The sequence below is a fragment of the Crocodylus siamensis genome, chromosome 3 (genome assembly GCF_052110815.1).
Source record: "Crocodylus siamensis isolate JL-2025a chromosome 3, ASM5211081v1, whole genome shotgun sequence".
Classification (NCBI taxonomy): Eukaryota; Metazoa; Chordata; order Crocodylia; family Crocodylidae; genus Crocodylus; species Crocodylus siamensis.
In genome coordinates, this window is record NC_143397.1 from 86,540,875 (window position 1) to 86,560,372 (window position 19,498).

The 19,498-nt window shown below is 45.2% G+C and overlaps 1 protein-coding gene across 3 annotated transcripts in view; it reads right to left on the reverse strand.

Moving 5' to 3' along the window:
• Positions 1–19,498, reverse strand: part of FREM1 (FRAS1 related extracellular matrix 1) — a 138,523-nt gene that overhangs the window by 52,055 nt on the left and 66,970 nt on the right. For all 3 annotated transcript variants that reach the window (XR_016441269.1, XM_090038728.1, XM_090038729.1), the window contains exons 13-21: positions 19,041–19,208; positions 15,511–15,719; positions 13,706–13,799; positions 12,789–13,041; positions 11,297–11,494; positions 9,372–9,557; positions 7,236–7,432; positions 6,154–6,379; positions 740–884 (exon numbers count right to left, since the gene is read on the reverse strand). Coding sequence is in view for 2 of the 3 variants with exons in the window: in XM_090038728.1 (XP_089894854.1) it covers positions 740–884; positions 6,154–6,379; positions 7,236–7,432; positions 9,372–9,557; positions 11,297–11,494; positions 12,789–13,041; positions 13,706–13,799; positions 15,511–15,719; positions 19,041–19,208 (1,676 nt within the window). In the remaining variant the exon portion in view is untranslated. The remainder of the gene's footprint in view (positions 1–739; positions 885–6,153; positions 6,380–7,235; positions 7,433–9,371; positions 9,558–11,296; positions 11,495–12,788; positions 13,042–13,705; positions 13,800–15,510; positions 15,720–19,040; positions 19,209–19,498) is intronic.

Here is a 19,498-nt window from a genome sequence, read left to right on the forward strand (position 1 = left end):
CTGCCGAGTGCCAGAGAGGGCGCAGAGAGAGACAAGGGCTGCAGAGAGCCTGAGCACCAGACGGCACAGAGAGAGACAAGGGCTGCGGCTAGGACCTGACAACATCCGGTACATCAGCGAGGCTTGGGGCGTGGTAAAGGGGCGGTTGGAGCCACGCGTAGCCCATAAGGCTGGGGTGCCCGGAACCCCATTGTAAGAGCAAGACTTGGGATAGCAGGAGAAGCATACCCAAGAGGACAAGAGGCAGCCTCCCTTTTATATGCCTAAGCTCAAGACATGGCAGGCAAGAACGAGCGTGCTTTAAGGCAACCTTGGCATGGTAGGGGGCGCTAGGGGAGATCACGGCCACCTCTAGGACCCCACTCCGTGACATGGGTACAAAGACCAGGGTTATTTTTAAATTATTTCTTAAACTAGGCTCTGATATGAACAACCGATATCAGCCCCTTTCTTTTTCTCCATGTATCTCACAATCATTTTTTGTTATTAAATAAAAAAACCCATCATAAAAAAATATGTAGGATTTATACACTTTTTATTACTGAATTTATTCTCTACTGAGAATGCTCTTGTTAAACAGTCACAGAGTGGCAAAAATACAGGAACATCTCTGTTGGCATTAGTCTATGATTATTTATGGCAGACTAGCCTTATTAATCAGTAATTTGCTGTTTTGATCACTGTTGAATCATTTCATCTGCACTCATACCCCAATTTGGAATAGGAACATGTGGCTTACTTGCTCAGCATTGGTTTCTCATCATTAACTGGAATGACCTTTACTGAAATGGTTCTGAGGACTTTATGTTTCCCATCTGATAGCTGGATTGTAAAACCATCAGTAAGAGTCTCAGAGTCATCATGCATGTATATCAACCTCATTCCTGGGGAGGGGGGGTGGGGGAGAAAGAGAAAATAAATCTGTCACCTTCAAAATCTCTTTCACATCATTTCCTTCTGCCTCCATCATCCCCCCACACATGTCCACTGGTCACAGCCAGCTTGTTTCAGCTAGAGCAGGATGAGCAGCAGCTGTTCATTAATTCATTAGCACCCCAGCTACTCAAAAGTTATCATAATGTCCTGTTTAATATCTCTGTTTTGAAAAAGTAAGAATTTTTTTCCATCCCACCCAACTCAATATGACCAATAAGTACAGATAAATTTTGCCAGAGAGTGTACAAGGATTTGATGAGCAAAATCAGAGGCAGTGCATTTTAAAAACAAACAAGACTCGACTGCATGAAGTAATTTCTTAAATGAGTTTGTTATTGATTAACCGAACAAGCTGTTTCTCTGTAAGCTGTATGCATCTCTCATTTAGGTCCAAGACTTGACAGGTGTTCATGTTACCGAAATCTAACACATGAAAGCTGGTTGTATCTTTAAGTGTTTAGGTGGATATACTGAGAAACCTTGACATTAGCTAGTTCCCATGTAAACAACCTCTGACATCTGTGACTATCCACCAGCCCAAGAGCAGACTTAGATCTCCAACAAGAAACTAAATAAAGGAAGTGGAGAGATCATAATTAGCTTCCTTGCAGGAATGAATACTTTAAAAGGATGACTTGGAGGCTGAAAGGTTGGTTGAGGGAAGAGAGACCCAAGTTGGTGACAAAGTGGGGCAACACATATGTCTAAAGACCTGTGAAATATATGATGAGTACCTGATATTTTTGTGAGTACTTCTGTGAAACATGATGAGATACTATGGTGTGGCAGAGTACCTATGGTGTCTGCCACTTTGAGAGCATGAAGAGGCAACCGGCAGGTGTGGCCCCAGCTCTGATGAGTGACCATTTTAGGATTCAGGCCAGCAGAGTTGGAGGCAGCAGTCGAAGTAACATCTTCCAGCGGAGCTGCTGCTCCTGCAACAAACTGAGATGAGGGCAGGAGCTCATGGGGGATGTTTTGGAGGCTCCTGGTCCTAGGCATGACCTAAAACTGCACCCTGCCAGGGACAGGTGGCCTGGTGAGGCTATTCGTGATGGAACAGTCCACCAGAAATGCCATGCCAGTTACCACCCTGTTAAAAAGTGAGAAGGAGCAATCCCAGCTGGGTCATGAGAGACTACAGGTCTCTGGGAGCAGGACTTAGGGGGGGTGAGGGCACAAGTCGTCTTTTCCTCACTCCTTCCGGTTGTAGGTCATGGGCTGAGGAGGGAGACACGGGTCAAGTTAGTCAACCAATGACTGTAGCGCTGGCATCATCATGAAGGCTTCGGCTTCCATGATCACAGTCTGCTCTTTGGTGAGAGAGGTGGTGGTCTGCTGGGGAGACATAGCCTCCACCTCACTGCACTGGGAAGGAGGTTCATCTCTGTGCGTGGATGAGCTCTACCTGACTCAAGAAGTCTGTGGGCCGACAAGAGGTAAAACATTGCTGGACCTGGTACTGGCCAAAGGGGATGACCTAGTCAGTGACCTAAGAATTGATGGGAAGCTGGGTGATAGTGACCAGGAGCTGATCACTTTTACCATCCACTGCAAAGCTGGCAAGTCAGTCAGCAATACAGAAGTCCTCAATTTCAGGAAAGCTGACTTTTTGACAAGCTCAGGAGGCTTGTTGTCAAGGCCCTAAGGGACCATGACTCAACAGGAAGAGAAGACCAAGGTTGCTCCTCATGGGAGTGATCCTAACAGCACAAGGGATTGCCATCCCATCTCAGAGGAAGGGTAGCAAAAGGGTACAGCAGCCCCCTTGGCTCAGCAGGGAACTTGAGGACCTCCTATGCTTCAAAAGAGAGACTTATAAAGGATGGAAGGCTGGAATTACCACCAAGGAGCAGTACTTAGCACTGGTCCACACCTGCAGGGAGCAGATGAGGAAAGCCAAGGCTGTAACCATGCTCCATCTTATTTCACATATCAAAGTTAACAAAAAGTCCTTTTTCAGATATGTAGGGAGTCAGAAAAAAAGCAGAGGTAACATTGGACCCCTGCTGAATCCAGCAGGACAGCTGATAGCCAACACCCAGGAAAAGGCCAACCTGCTTAATGGGTACTTCACGTCAGTCTTTCATCAGTCCAGTGGGACTGCCCTCCCTAGCAAGACATGGGACGGCCAGGGTGAGAGCATATTTATACCCAGCATCAGTGTTGATTTAGTAAAGGATCACCTTGAGAGGCTAAACACCTTCAAGTCAGCTGCTCCTGACAGATTACACCCTAAGGTACTCAAGGATGTGGCAGGTGTCATAGCCCAACCATTGGCAAAAATATTTGAAAACTCAAGGCGCTCAGGTGAAGTACCTGAGGACTGGAAGAAGGCCAGTGTGGTACCCATCTTCAAGAAAGGGTGGAAAGTAGGTCCCAGGAATTACAGCCAAATCAGCTTGACTTCAATCCCCGGTAAGATTCTGGAGAAAATTAGCAAGGATACCCTTCTGGATAAGCTGGCTGAGGGCAGCATCCTGAGGGATAGCCAGCATGGGTTTGTCGCGAGCAGGTCTTGCCTGACCAATCTACTCTCCTTCTATGACCAGATGATATATCACCTAGACAAGGGAGAAGAGATTGACATCACATATCTGGACTTTAAAAAAATCTTTGATCTGGTGTCCCACGACCTGCTCATGGAACAATTGGCCAACTGTGGCCTCGGCTACAACACAGTCCAATGGCTGGGAAACTGTCTCCAAGGTCAGACCCAGAGAGTAGTGGCTGATGGTAGCAAATCATTATGGTGAGCTATGACCAGTGACATCCCCCAAGGCTCTGTCCTTGGACTGGTTCTCTTTAACATCTTTATCAACTATGAGGACAATGGTGTCAGAAGCACACCGGCTAAGTTCGCCAATGACGCTAAACTTTGGGACATAGCGTCCACACCTGCAAACAGGCTAGTGATCCAGGCTGACTTGGATACACTTAGTAAGTGGGCAGATACAAACCTGATGATGTTCAATACAAATAAATGTAAAGTATTACACCTCAGGGAAAAAACCCTGCAACATACTTATAGGCTCAGCAGTGCTATGCTTGCTGAAAGAGACTTGGGGATCATGATTGACCACAAGATGAACATAAGCCACCAATGTGATGTCGCACCAGGTAAAGCAAACCAAACTCTGGCTTGCATTCATAGATGTTTCTCAAGTAAACCTCAGGATGTCATCCTCCCACTGTACTCAGCTTTGGTGAGGCCACAGCTGGAGTACTGCATCCAGTTCTGGGCTCCACAATTCAACAGGGATGTGGAGAAGCTTGAGAGAGTCCAGAGGAGAGCCATACACATGATCAGAGGGAAAGAGAATAGGCCTTATGAAGAGAGGCTGAGAGCCATGGGACTCTTCAGTCTGGAAAAGCACAGGTTCAGGGGGGACCTGGTGGTTGCTTATAAGTACATAAGGGGTGTGCATCAGGATCTGGGAGAATGTCTGTTCACCAAAGCGCCCCAAGAAAAAACAAGGACCAACAGTCATAAACTCCTACAAGACCATTTTAGGCTGGACATAAGAAAATATTTCTTTATGGTCTGAGCCCCCAAGACCTGGAATAGACTCCCTCCAGAAATGGTGCAGGCACCAGCTCTGGACTCATTCAAGAAACGTTTGGATGTTTATCTTGCTAGGATCCTTTGACCCTAGCTGACTCTTGCCCCTGGGGCGGGGGGCTAGACTTGATGATCTTTAGGGTCCCTTCCAGCCCTAATGTCTATGAAATCTACTAAATCTATGAGGGGTGCCTTAACCCCAGCCCCCACCTTCGGGTGTGTTATTATCATTGGTGGCCTGAGCCTGAGGGGGGGTGTTTGACCCCAGGTCCTACTGTAGGGGGCAGAGTATGTGCCTCAGTGGAGGCAGAGGTGCAGAGAAGGGTGCAGAGGGGCACCTAATGGCCTGCACCAGAGTGGCATTTGGGGAGGCCCTGAAGAGAGGGGCAAGTAGTGGGACCTGTGAACACAGGGGCCTGAGATAAGGCTCAGTGAAGAAGGGGCATGAAGTAGACCCCAGTGAGCAGGGGGCTTGAGGGTAGGTCCTACTAACATGGCAGCCAAATTAGGTCCAGGTAAGCCTTCAGGCACCTGAGGCCTCATGTGGGCCGGAGGCCAATTGGGTGGGGGGCTGAGGAAGAACCTCAAGTAAACAATGGAGCAAGTCAGGAGCCGCTGATTGAGAGCAGCTGGGTGAGTGACTCAGTGAGAAACCAGAAGCAGAGTAAGTTTTGTTCTGCAAACTGCCCAGCACTTGCTCAGATGAGGGCCATGGGAGAGTCCCAAGAAGCTGCATGGTTGCTGGCCAGGGAGTACAGGGAAACAACCCCAAGGACCCCCCAGGTGAGGGCAGTATGAGCGTGGAGGGGCGGTACGAATATGGCCTCGCAAGGGGCAATAAGAGAAAGACTGTGTGAGAACCAGTGGAGTGAGAGAGGCCTCAGTGACAGGGAGGCGGTATGAGTGTGGCCCATAGAGGGCAGAACACAAGAAGCCTAACATTGTCCCGAGATGGGCCCAGCCTCAGGCCAGAGCAGAGTACCATTGTTAGGAGCATCTGCAAGGCTTGGGATGCAGTACAGGGATGGCTGAAGCTGCATACATAGGCCCAGGAGAACACAGCATTCAAAGGGTAGCCTCCCGCCTAATTAAGACCCTAATCATTTAACAACAAGGCATGCCAGGACTCAAAAAAACCCCTTCCAGATGCAAAGCAGGGCAGCACACATGGTAACAGAGCACAACACCCAAAACCAGAGCCTGGCTGGCTGCTGACCAGGCTCCAAGCTGCAGAAGCGACACAGCTGCAGCTTCCCTGGCCCCCAGAACCCCAAATAAGACTTCTGTGGGCAGCGACTGTACTGGTCCCAGCCTTTCCTACCCCATCCAGGGTAACCTGCCACATGCCAAAGGGTGCGTGGCACAGGCATTCCCTGGGGACAAATAGCAGTGGCATAAGGTGTCTTGCTGCTAGTTGTTCCCAGGGAACCAAACATGCATGTTTATCTGGACATGGCCCTTCAGGGATTCTCAAGGCATTAGGCATGTTGAAAAGAAAAGACCACTCAACAAATTTAATCTGCTCCCCTTAAACTTTGCTGTGAAACTACTTCTAATCAAGGTGATTAAAAACATGATGACTGTTTCTAACTGTGCTACACTTATAAAAGATTAAAGTAACAAAAGGACCACTGTAAAAGTAAAGCTAAATTTACCATTCTTAAGAAGCTCCATAGAAAAGTCATGCACAGGATATCCATGGTTGTGGTGGTTGCTAGTTAGCTGTTTGTAATGCATGATATCATTGCCATAAGTTCCACTAATGAGGAATCCATGCTGGGGCTTCTGAGCAACAGTAAATATCAAGCAATCCTGAGGTACATCCAAATCAACTGCGTTAATTACAGAGGGATCCAGTTCTTTTATCTGCCCCTCCTGCACCTAAATAGCAGAAGAAAGGAAAGAAAAACATATGCTTTCATATAAAGATAAGTTTTATTGGGTAGTTGTAGGCAGAATTCTCAGCCTTCACAAAGCAGGCTCCCTCAGTTCAACAGAAGCTCCTTCGAAACCAAAAGGTAACATAAATTCTCTTCTTAGAGCAGATTCACTGTTTACGCATCTGATCACTTGAGTGCTCACTTGCTTGGAAACACCAGCACAAGACCTATGTACAACTTAGCATATTTACTCACATACCACACACCTTTTCTCAAACATCAGCCCTCCAAAACTGGGGCTTAGATTTTAAGCTGATTTTTCTTCATCACAATTCATTTTATGAAGGCATTAGGATATGGGGGATATGGAAGATTTGAAGTACATAAATGTAGTAGTGTCCACTACTGTATCCCCCATATCCGTGTTATGCGATAAAATCTGCTAGAAATGAGTGCCAATTTGAGAGAAATAAAACTGAACTGCACCCTTCCCCCTACCTCCTGTTTCCTGGCAGGGACAGAGAAGCTGGCAGCCATCTTGTTGCACAGTCTCTTCATAAAAAAGCCAGCTCTAGACTAGGAATGTGGAAAACTCTTTTCTACATTCTTCCTTCCAAAAAAAGATGCATGTGTGGCATATGAGAAAACACAGTATATCCCATTAGGCCTTATTTAAAGAGTCATGTATGCCCTCTGTTTCTTTCCACTCCGTTGAATATCACACATTATGTAAGTAAAATGCCAAAATGTGGGTATGGGCCTCAGAAAGAAGCTAATATTTATATTAGAGAGTAACCAATGAGTAAGTTTTTTGGCATAAATTAATTAAATATTTGGCATTTTGTTCCCTTCCTTACAGTAATGTTCCTTGCTATGAATTCTGGGACTTCATCGTTTGTTGGGTTGATCAGGACATAAAATGGTGTCTCTACTGAATGATGCTTCCCATCAGTGACATAAAGCATAAACTGGTCTGAAGTTGGTTCCATCCTCACATGCCTGGATTGTACATAGTTGACCTGGAAGGCTTTCAGATGTTTAAGCTGAAATGAAGCTGGAGGGTTTAAAGAAAGGACAAGTTAGTGCACACATCATTCTGACCTCTGGTTTTACAAACCTATTAAATATTTCTAATTACATGCTCATTCAAGATACAGGTTATTTGGTTTTTGCACATACATATAAGCAGTCTTCATGTTGAGAAAGCTAGGGACATGGGCCCAAAATAAAAATAAAGTAGCACATCTCATTCCTGGAGAATTTTTAATTATTTGAATCCATTGTAGAGCTATGCCAAAGCTGAGTCAGACCTACCACATTCAATGCCTCCAAAAAAGGAACCCTCATACCATTGGAATTAATGCATTAGTATAGCACTCCTTCTGAGCTAGTTTACTCTGCTAATGAGTTTAGATTGTTCCCAGTACCCCAGCTATCTTGTTTAGAGCTAGCTCATTGCCTTCTACCATGTGGACATACCCAAAGCCTTTTAATTCTGTTTAGGGTTTCTAACTATTACTTAAAGGCAAAGTCTGCCCAGCCTGCATATGTGTGCGCCCTGGAAAGAGAAACAAAAGCCTTCTTCCTCCTCACATCACACAACACATACAAGGACTCAGGAGAATACCAGTTCTTGTAGCTCAAAGCAGTTTGGAACTACTGCTCTACTCCCCTGGGGTGCATGGCCTGCACAGGAAATGAGGGAGAAGGAAGAACCAGGGCCTCACTTCCACCAATCACAACCTAACTCTACTTGACTATGTTGTATTCAGTGAAAGGACAAAAGAACCCACATGTTCCCTCCATAAACCAGAATGTGTTACATAGACTTCTGTCTCCCTCAGACAAAATGTCTCTGGGTGTTTCCTTTGGGAATATATATAATGAAACCCTGAATGAATAAACAAGAACAAGCAAATATTAAAAGAACTTTCTAAATATGGAGTTTGAGGAGGGGTGGATTTTCAGTTTGGAGAGCACTCACAATGATTGGGATTTATGTCCCTCTGTCAGTTGGGCACTTCTGAAAATGTGACCTTTGTTTTCAAGAGCAATTAATATCAATGAGTGTCCTGGGTGAAGACATTTTAAGAGGACAGAACATGCTGCAGCCCACCTGCCCTGCTGACATTCAAGCTTAGGAGGCATACATAAAAGCAGAGATAGCCAAAATCTTTTGTCCCTTTTGAAAATGTATGCCTTGGGGCCTAATGTAAGACATCCTTTTTTGCACAATAGGTGGATAAGTGGGGTATGAGCCCCAGGCACTGCCTAATGGGCAGAATGGAGCTAGCAAGGTGCCGCACACTCCCATCCCATACTCTCACTCATCTCCACCCCAGCACCTTTTCTGTGGCAGTTTCAGTTCTGGCTCCAGCAGTGAGGAGGGCAGAGGAGTGGTGACAGCACATGGTACTCTGCGCAGTAGTGGTGCACAGTGCCAGAGTAGTGGCTGGAAGTTCACAGCTACAGAGGAAGATGTAACCTTCTTTATTTTGTTGCGGAAAAATCAATCTTTAAATGACTGTTTGACACACATGTTAATAGCAAAAAGGGATGTGACATCTCCCACCACAGCAGAAAACCTCCAGCTACTGCTCCTTCACTGTGCAATGCCAATGCTGAGGGTACAAAACCTGGTTACTTCTGGCTCTGAAAAATCTTGGCCATCATACTTTATTAATAAAAATCAACTATGATAGTGCTTAGTGGAAGAGGAGAATGTGTGACAGGATAAAGAGAGCTCATTCTCATCTTGTATGACGTTTCTAGGAGAGACTGCCCCTTGAAAGTGTAGAACTGAAATATACTTAATTTTAACTTATTTCTTCTTCACAGAGCTATGTTCTCTTTTTGAATCCTTCCTACACAGTCCCAGTGCTTCTTATTTTGCACACCTTCATCCCCAGTAGATCTACATTACTTCACAGCAATCTGCTAACCCTATATATTATAATTAGTGTTGTACTTCTTGCCATCATGTCTCCACATACCTATACTTATACCAATGTTGCTCTTTTCAAAACCAGGAGAAGGTAGTATATTTTCAATGTAACCACACTGGGGAGGAGAAACCAAAACAAACTCCAAGTCATCAGCTGCGGTGTCAGGGTCAGTGGCAAACAAATGGTTAGTAGTAAGCACAGCTGAGAAACCCTCATCCACAACAAACATGGCACCTGTACACAAATGATATAATGATAAGTATTATTACTTATTTAACATAACTTACAGGGATATTTTAACTAAAGAAATTGAGACAATAACTAGTGGGGAAATGAACTACAAACACTCTGGTACCGATGTTTTCTAAACATGCTATCAACTCTACTTTCCCACCATGCAAGCAAAAGGGGAGAAAAAAATCACAAACCAGTTTTATTTATAAGCTATTAAGTATGGTTTATGTGCTGCTCAAGATCAGTTGTTACCTCTGTTTGTCAGAGCATTAATTGCCTGAGAGCTGTTACGAATTGCTCATAATGAACAATTTTTCATGCATCAGTGCTTAACTTCCCTGCTGGGACAATGACTCATTTCCAGAACATTGCTTGGGTGATAAGCTGCAAATTACAAAACTACTCATACATATGTTTAAATGTTCTTTGAAATACATAACATGTACATGATGCCTACAAATAAATAACATAAAAGAAATGATAGGCCTATAGAACCTGTGCCTTTAGTATGTGTACTCTGGGTCTGATGCAAAGGCCACTGAGTCAGTGGAAAGTTCTACCAAGATCTATTGGTGGATTAAATGTAAGCTATCAGTTACAAGCCTACATTTTTAATAACTGTTTTTTATCCTTGTCAGTTTAGTAAAAAAACGCCAAACTGGTTTCACATTTAGTACATTCAACTCATCAAGGGATGGATCCTATACCACCTTTTAGGTGCTTAATTGGACTTAGGTGCCTACATGTGATCATATTTCACCTTGCTCAAGTCCCTGAAAAACAGTTAATTGAAAAGTTGGGTATGTTTTCCTTCTTCTATTCCCCAGCTGAGAGTTGGATTGCAGCCTGGGGCAGCCTGACATGCCATACATTCCCTTTAAGACATGAAGCAAGTGAGCTACAAAGATATTCTACATTGTAAATGTAATGTGGAACATCTTTGTGGCTCATTTGCTATAATATCATGCATAAATTGGCTATAACCTGTGGCACTGTTACTGTTATGAACAACATGTCAATCATGCCACAAATGTAACATCCGCCAGGGCCCTTAGGCACCGAACATATAATAGGATCTGGCCCTAAGTGTTCACTATACTTGTCTTCATTACCTATCAGCATAAAATGCAAGTACTACAAATAATATGTCCATGGTTTCACATAGAAAAGACCAATGTATAAAATGCAATTTAATTATACAGTAGAATAAAGTAGACAGACACATAATCTATTGTTATGATTTTGTTTTGCATAAACGTGACAACTATTTGGATCCAGCTATTTGTTTTGGATTTCTTAAAGATCGGACTTACTTTGAACAGGATTTTTGGTTCAGGACCATTTCTAGGTTTCTGCCTATTTACTATGCTGAAGAAAATTGAGTAAGTTCTGGAAGGACAGTGGGATGAGCTTCATTTTCTCTAGGTGCAGTTTATACTTTCAACAATGAAATAGTGGCAGCATATCTGAGTACCCACTTCCCTAGTCACCTGATTTGCAGATGGAATCAAGTAACTTGAAAAAAGTACTTAGATATCCACCTGGTGCACACTGTGCCTGCTAAAAGGATGGTTGCCTGTTTGAAAAATTGGTCCGTCTTATCTAAGAGTTTTGTATATTTATCTCTTTGTTGGTCCATATTTTTAGCACTAGAAAATACTGAGTGTCTAGTCCCTGCCTGACACCTGGTTATGTGGTATATAAGATACTATATAGTAAGTTAAAAGAAAGCTTTTCACCAGTTGCAATGGATGGTGGCTGGTTGTCCACTGGAAGTATAGTAATATTTAGATCATATACTGGAAATGAATCATGAAGTGGTACTGGAGGAGGAAGAGGTCCATCAAAACAGCAGTCATTGACATCTGGGCCAGCTTCACCATCAGAGATAATAAAGGTTAGGGTGTCAAAACAAGGATTCAGGCCAATCTCCCCACCTACAAAACACAATAGTTTTAAAATAAGAAACCAAAACTTGACAAAGGAACACTAGATCAGCTATGTACATTGTGCAATATTCTCAGGGTCAGTTATAAAACAAAGAACAAAAAGAACAAACTCAGATTAAGTGGTTGAAACTGGTTGATTCAGAGATTATGCCCAGAACCTATATTCACTCCTCCTCTTATTAGAATTCTTCCTCTGTTATGAGAACAGTATGAATAAATGGTGTTTTAACCAATGTTATTAAGAGCAATTAACCTTTTGTCTTTCTCTTTTGCACATGGCTGATTGATGTTCTGAACACCCATTGCCAAGAAAGGGGGCTGTCCATTGTAAGTCCCTTCTACATAATGGGGAACGCATCCCTAATTGACACTGACATGCCTATACAGAATGGAAAAGTATCCATGCCATTGGCAGAGCTGAAACTGAAACACAGCACTGGTGGCTGTGTGGTTTCTACTTTCCACATAGGAGATCTGAGTTCAAGCCCCAGCTTGGGTGAGTGAAGTAACAGGGAGAAATTCTTTGTCCAGAGGAGGGCCACTTGCATGATCGGGGGCAGCAGGGCAGGCCCTATGAGGAGAGGCTACAGGACCTGAACCTGTTCAGCCTCCAAAAGAGAAGGCTGAGTGGGGATCTAGTGGCCTGTTATAAACTAGTCAGGGGGGATCAGTGGGCGTTGGGGGAGTCACTGTTCCCCCGAGCACCGCCAGGAGTGACCAGGAATAATGGTCACAAGCTGGCAGAGGGACGGTTTAGGCTAGATATCAGGAAGCACTACTTCATGGTCAGGGTGGCTAGGATCTGGAACCAACTTCCAAAAGAGGTGGTGCTGGCTTCTACCCTGGGGGTTTTTAAGAGGCGGTTAGATGAACTTCTTGCTGGGGTTGTTTGACCCCAGTATTGTTTCCTGCCATGGCGGGGGGTCGGACTAGATGATCTACTCAGGTCCCTTCCGACCCTAGAAGGTATGAAACTATGAAACAGGGACATACAGTAAAGTGTTCATACAAGGTGGCATCTAGCAGGATTACAATGCACCCCCATGAAATGTTTATATGATTTTTCTGTCCAAGTATGTAATCAGAAAATGAGTTACAATATAGTTGGGCTTTAAGCAGATTTCACAGTTTTGTTCACATGGATTACATTACATTACATAGATGCAGCTTCTTAGTATATCTGATGTAAGCTGTCACGAGGTTATCTAGATTTAGGTTTAGGTGAGATATCTCCAAATTACTGACTACACTTTTAATCTAATGCTTTCCTTATGTCACTTACTAGTGTGCTTGTAGGTCACTATGCCAGAGACAACATCAGCTTGGGAAAATCGATCCACAATGATACCAGCTTTCCTCACCACCCCATGGTAGGACTTTCGAGCTTGCATAAACATCAGCCTCATGTCATCACTGTCTGCATCAGTGGCATAAATATGCTCTGGAGTGATAACTACTTCCTCCCCTTCCAGACACTGTATTAGGGGAATGAGGCCAGCTTTCATGACAGGTGGCTCATCATTCACAGGTAGCACCTAGTGATCAAAAGATTTAGAGATTTTTTTCTTTAATTAAAAGTGGCTTTAAACAGATAAACCTTTCAAGATTTTGCAGCACAAACTCTGGAGTACATACTACAAGGGAACAAGAAAGTGATGATAACTAGAATTCAGTACAAACAAATGAAACAGACTACAGTAGTTTTACTGTCTGAATTGAAAGAAACACAAAAGTTAAAGAAACAGTTTGAACGCTAAAAAGTAAATGTAGAAGCTTTTAGGCTTAGCATTCCATAGGGTCTTTAGTAATATAGGTAAGGGAAGTGGGGGGGGGGGTGTCCCAACTACAATGTATATGACTTTAACTTGACATTGTCCCTTTAACTGTAGAATTTATATCTTCAGGGGGAAAAAATCATCTCCTTCACTGATCTGATGCATTCCCCATGTGTAATTCTGCGGGGAGTCATTCCTGACAGCAGTGCCTAAGCAGAAACAGGTGCAGATGTCTCATAACTAGTACCTGCCAAATTTGCTCTCTAACCAATATTGTCACATAAGCTCCAAAGCTAAAAGTGAAAAGCCCATGTAAACTAACTCCTTCCAATTTTTGAGGAATTCTGAAGGCTTTCAAAACTGATGCTTTGTCATTATCTAAGCAAACACCGTCATGAGCACAAGGAATAAGCAACACACTGACCTTGACCTGTAAGATGAACTCTACAGAATGAAAGCCATCTGTGGCTGCAAAGAAGATGTCATCATTCAGAGTCTCAGAGCCATCGTGCTGATACCTGTGGGAATTAAGTTTACACTGATTTCACATGGCTAAAATCTCTCTGTATTAAGAACTATTGTATGCAGTCTAGTCATAAAGGACAATGGACATCTTCCCCAAAATGGAATAATTCCCTCAGTGCAGCAAGGCTCACGCAAGGGTCTCCACCAACTACTGAAGTATGTGCTATGAGTTTAAATGTAGAGAGCTTTGAATAAGCCCCTGCACTGCGCTGACAGTCTGACTGAAAATCTGAAACAACTGGTAAACACAGTCTAAAAATAGGACACCAGATTTTTTTAAAATCTCTATTCCAGCTGTTTTGAAACACTTACTGAATGTGGACATTCATACCTCTGCTGGATGAATTAGTTACCTCACCTGAATATAAAATAATTGCATTCACATGAAAGAGGCAAGAAGCACACATACTAGTACAATAGCCACTGTTCCTCGCCATTTCTCTCAGCACCCTCAAATATGTTTGTGAATTTCTCTTAAGTCTCAGAAAGTAATGAAAAGAGGAAACATTGAATAATTTTCCTTGGGAATTAGCTGAACAACTATGCATAAACACTCTTAAGGGAAAACTCTGAAAAAATCACTTCCTTCTTCATAGGGCTGTATGAGAAAACACATTTAAATATTATTTTTGCTTCCTCACATAGCCGAATTGAAAGAGGAGGGGATTCAGCCAGAAGCCTATTTAAAGCAAGCATGGTCCCTACCACAGTTTTTCTGCTACTGCAGCTCTAGTAGTTCATTTCTTATGGGTCCCTCTACACATACAAATAAAAGGCACAATGAGATCTAACGCATGACCCACACAACTGTACCACCTGGTATGCCACACGTGGGACTGTGAATCAGATCCCTTGACACCGGGGTTTCCCCTGCACCAGCAGGATCAAGTTCCCATGGCTGATCTTGGGAGCCTGCTCAGCTGACAGAGCTTGCAGCCACAGGGGCATCCCATGCACCCGTGCAATTCAGAGATTGCAGCTGAGGTGGTATCCCAGCCTCAGTTATGGTCTCCTAGCCGTGGGGGTGCCTGGAGCACTTTCATGGCTGGGACACTGACTCAGCTGAGGTCTCCCAGCTTCAGGGCTAAATGGGGTGCCCCCAGAGCTGGAAGCCCTGTCATGGGGCTCCCATGGCCTGGAGCCAGCATCAGCTAGGAACTCCCAGGTTTGGGTGTTCACATAAGCCCCCCTTCTGGGAGCTCCAATAAGCAGATGGGCTTCTAGTCATGGAAGCCCATGGGACGGTTTCCTGGCTGGGAGTGTCATCAGCTGTGGGACTCCTAACCATGGCAATGTATAGTGTCCCTCCATCACTGGGAGCCCCATCAGCTGATGACATTCCCAGCCACGGAGGCAAAGGCTACACATGCAAATTAAAACTGGATAGAAACCAGCTATAAAGTTATTACACATTTTCCAGCTCTAGCTTTAAAATGGTTAGACCTTTTTAAGGCACAATACTTAATTTGCATGTGTAGCCAGTCAAAATTAATTGCACAATTAACCAGGTAGTCACATAATACATGCAACATGTACAGCATACCCATGTGATTACATCAGACTGATTATTTTTTAATGCAAACCTATGAATCTTCAGTGAATTTTCTAATCCAGAAGCTTAACGGTTGTTTAATACTAGCTGTTCTCCTAGGTTGACAGTGAGAACTAATAGTTGTAAGAAGGGGAGCAGGACATTCTTCCAACCTGACTTTAAGAGTGTGCAGATCCTCACAGGCAAATCTGTCACCTTCACTCATAGCAAAGCCATCTAGCAAAACAGCTCCATGCAGAGGCTGTCTCTTGAGGCAGATGTGGAGGTTCTCCTGTTCTGTGTCCATATCTGAGAGGAGAATGTGCCCCCAGGTAATGGTACACAGTCCCCCTTCTTCCACTTTCATATGGCTGGTAAATACCTAAACGGAGGAGAAATAATGAACTGCTACTTCCATCTACACTTTCAGCTGGGCACCATCAAAAAGCTTTTGGGTTTAGAACACACAACAAAATAAGTATCAAAATTTTAAAGAGCACACTCTTGTTTGTCATACACTGGGAGGAATTTGGGAATTTATTGCAACACACAGGGCCCATGCACAATCCTACCCCAGCTCAAATATATAGAAATACTCCCTCTAAGAAATCAATCAGTGACCTGATGGATGACCATACTAGTGCTGCAAAATTTACTGCAGCCAGCAGTGTAGCAAGCACACTGTTTTACTGACATAAGAGATCAAAGATGGAAAGTACCAAAACAGAACTGTAAAGACTTGATCCTATGATAAACTGAGTGCCCTTGGGCCCTATTTAATTTACTGGGAGTCAATTGGATTAGAGAGTGGCAGGGGCAAATATATGACCTGTGAGCTAGATCCAGTCCATGGGGCTCAATCATCCAGCCTATAGTGCTGCCTCTGTGTCACACACAGGCAAGCTGCATGTAGCATGCGCTGGCCCTGGCTCCATGCAACATGCAGAACCCATCTGGCAGGGGCTGCAAACATAGAATCATAGAACATTAGGTTTGGAAGGGACCTCTGGAGGTCATTTAGTGCAACCCTCTGCTCTAAGCAGGACCATCCCCAACTAGATCATCCCAGCTGAAGCTTTGTCTAGCTAGATACTGAAAACCTCCAAGGATGGAGATTCCACAACCTCTCTGGGTAGCCTGTTCTAGTGTTTTACTATCCTCTTAGTGAGAGAGTTTTTCCTAATATCCAACCTAAACTTCCTTTGCTGGAACTTGAGTCCGTTGCTCCTTGTTCTGTTATCTGCCACCACTGAGAACAGTCTAACTACATCTTCTTTTGAACCTCCCTTTTGCAAGATTGGGCTCACAGGCAGGCCACATTGGGCTCACAAACAGGCCACATGTGCCAGATCCAGTTCATAGAGGAGGTTTTTCGTGGGCACCACAAACAACATGCGTCCTGGACAGACCCTGTATACCACATGCTATACAGGCCTGGGGCTGGTGCATGCTGCATATGGTGCTCAAGATTTGAACTGGTGCACACTACAAGCAACACCCAAGTTAGTCCAGTCACAGGTTGCATGTAGTGTCTGCACCAGCCTAGCCCTGTGTGCTGGATCTGACACATGGATTTCATGCTGTTCATCCAACCTGCAAGGAGAATGAGTTTGACATCCCTGGATTAGAGGGTACATAGATCCATATGGAATTGAATCCTAGCAGACGACACTCTGCAAAACAGTTATGGTCAACTTCGTTCATTTAGTTTTTGCAATTCTAACTGTCACTTTCCACAGGCTCATGCTACATTTTGCCGTCTAAAAGAACCCTACTGGAGACAACAGGGGAGCAGAGCTAGTCTTACAGTGTAAAATATCAGCCCTATGGACATTTTATTTCTGATTTTAGTATAGCTGGGATTTCTCCATGTATTTCTAGTCACCAAAGAAAAAGAAGTTATCCCCTGAAACAGGAGTGGACAAAATACAGCCCATGGGCCATACTGGCCTGCCAGACACTTTTATCTGGCCCCTGGTGCAATCCAATGAATAGTACCCTGCCCAGCCCTTCTGCCCACAAGGGTGGGAGTGAGGCACCTACATTCACCCCCAACATATCCTATTATACCTTGCTCCTACCCTCATGGGCAGAAGAGCTGGCCCCACTAACATGGGGTGGGGCTGCTACTGCAGGTTTCCCCTGTGCCCCGCTCCTACCAGGCAGCAGATAGGGAAGCTGAGAGTGGGGCTGGGCAGGAGCATGGAACATGGGCCTGGGGCTGGCTACAGTGTGGAGCCCTTACCCAGGCAGGGGGCAGCAGCACAGAGCTCGGTAGGCAGGGTGTGGGTGTGAGGGAGGGTATGAGAAAATGGGGACCTCTCCCCCACACACCCCCATGGCACGCAGCCCTGGCAGGCAGCAGGGGGCAGCAACAGCAGTAGCGGGAAGCACTCTGCTCAGTGCTGGTGCCTGGCTCTGGCCAGTGCAGCCCAGTGGGAGAGCAGCCCCCAGTGGGTTGTTTGTTTCCCTGGCACTCTCCACACTTGCGGAGCACAAGAGGGAAGCCCCAGGTACTGGAGCAGGCTGGGGTGGGGAAAGCAGTGCCTGGGGCAGCTGGATTTTCCCTCCTGTGCCCTGTGAGTGTGGGGAGCACTGGGGAAACAAATGACCCAGCAGGGGCTGCGCCCCTCTGTGCATAGTGCACCGCTGGCCACAGCTAGGCACCAGTGCCCCCACCTGCTATTGTGCTATGGGGGTTTGTGGGGGAGGCTCCACACCCCTCCCACCTTCCCTCACACCCCACAAACCACTCACACACAGACACACCCCTCCCCCCATGTTGTCTGGATTGACTGCACTAGAGGATGGTGTGTTGCAGAGACCAGTGTGTTCCAGAGCCGCACACCCACACCCCACAAATGCCACACAACCCCGCAACATACCCTATGCCCTGCCACACAGCCACCACCCCCACAGAGTCCCTCCACACCTCCCATACACCCTCCTGGAGCCATCCCTATGGCACAGCAAATCGGGGCAACCGCCCTGGGGCCCTGTACTTTGCGGGGGGGGGGCCCACAGAGCTGGGTGGACCACCCATGGTCCCTCCCGCTGGGCCTGCCTTGAGCTCGTGCCTCAGCCCCATGCTGTGGAAGAAACATGGAGGACTCCCCCCGCCCCTTTGCAGGGCTACCACAGCCCCACACAGTGTTAAGGGGACTCTGTACAGGCCGATTTGCCCCAGGCCCTGCACTGCCTAGGGTTAGCTCTGCACAACACCCACCCTACACACACACGCCCATCACACCACACCACACACAATATAAAAGACTAAGAATTTATTTTTAAGTTATTCTGCAATCACCTCTATATACAGTACATAAATACAAATCATGACAAAAATATTTTTTGTAATAATATTATGTTATAGTAGATATTTGAGTTTTAGTGTATAATTTGTTTTTTTCTGGTTCTAAGATGGCAACTCCCCTCTCCCAAAAGGAGTATTTCTAGGGGCAAGGGGAACGAATTCTGGTGGCAAAGGTGGGGGGTCAGGGGTGGGACTTCCAGTCGCAAAATGGCAGCCAGGGGGCAGGGCACCTATCAAGGGGCAGGGCTACCCATGTGGCCCTCAACAGCTCACCAAACCTCCTTAAGTGGCCCCCTGCCCAAAATAATTGCCTGTCCCTGCCCGGAAATATCTGGAAGAATAGCTGGATAGAAGTTTCTGTCCCCAGTGCATGTCTAAATAGAGATGTACCTCAGGAGTTTGATTGTCGACAGGAAGAATTGTAATGTTAAAGCAGATCCCAAACAAGTTCCCGCCATGTTGATTGCTGACTGAAAAAACAAACTGGACATGCTGTGGCTCAGGCCCAATGTCCTGGATAGGGGGCATGTAGGCAACTTTCATGTAGTTCACGGCATGCTGCAGAGAAGGAAACTATAGTTCAGAACACTGGAACCCTTTTCCAGAAAGATGACATTTTGGTGGGCATGATCTCCTTTCACAAAATGCACACCTGAATTTCTGCCCCTACAGTTCAGTTATTGGCATACATGTCAGTAGCTGTACATCTAACTTCAGACAAATGAGGCAGAGATACAAGCACCCAGATTTGTGGAGGTGAAAAGTCTAAGTGGAGTCTATAGCCTTAAACAGGAAGGCTGAGGCCTTACACTGATCATCAGTAACCCTCTGAAGCAAGGGTGGGCAAA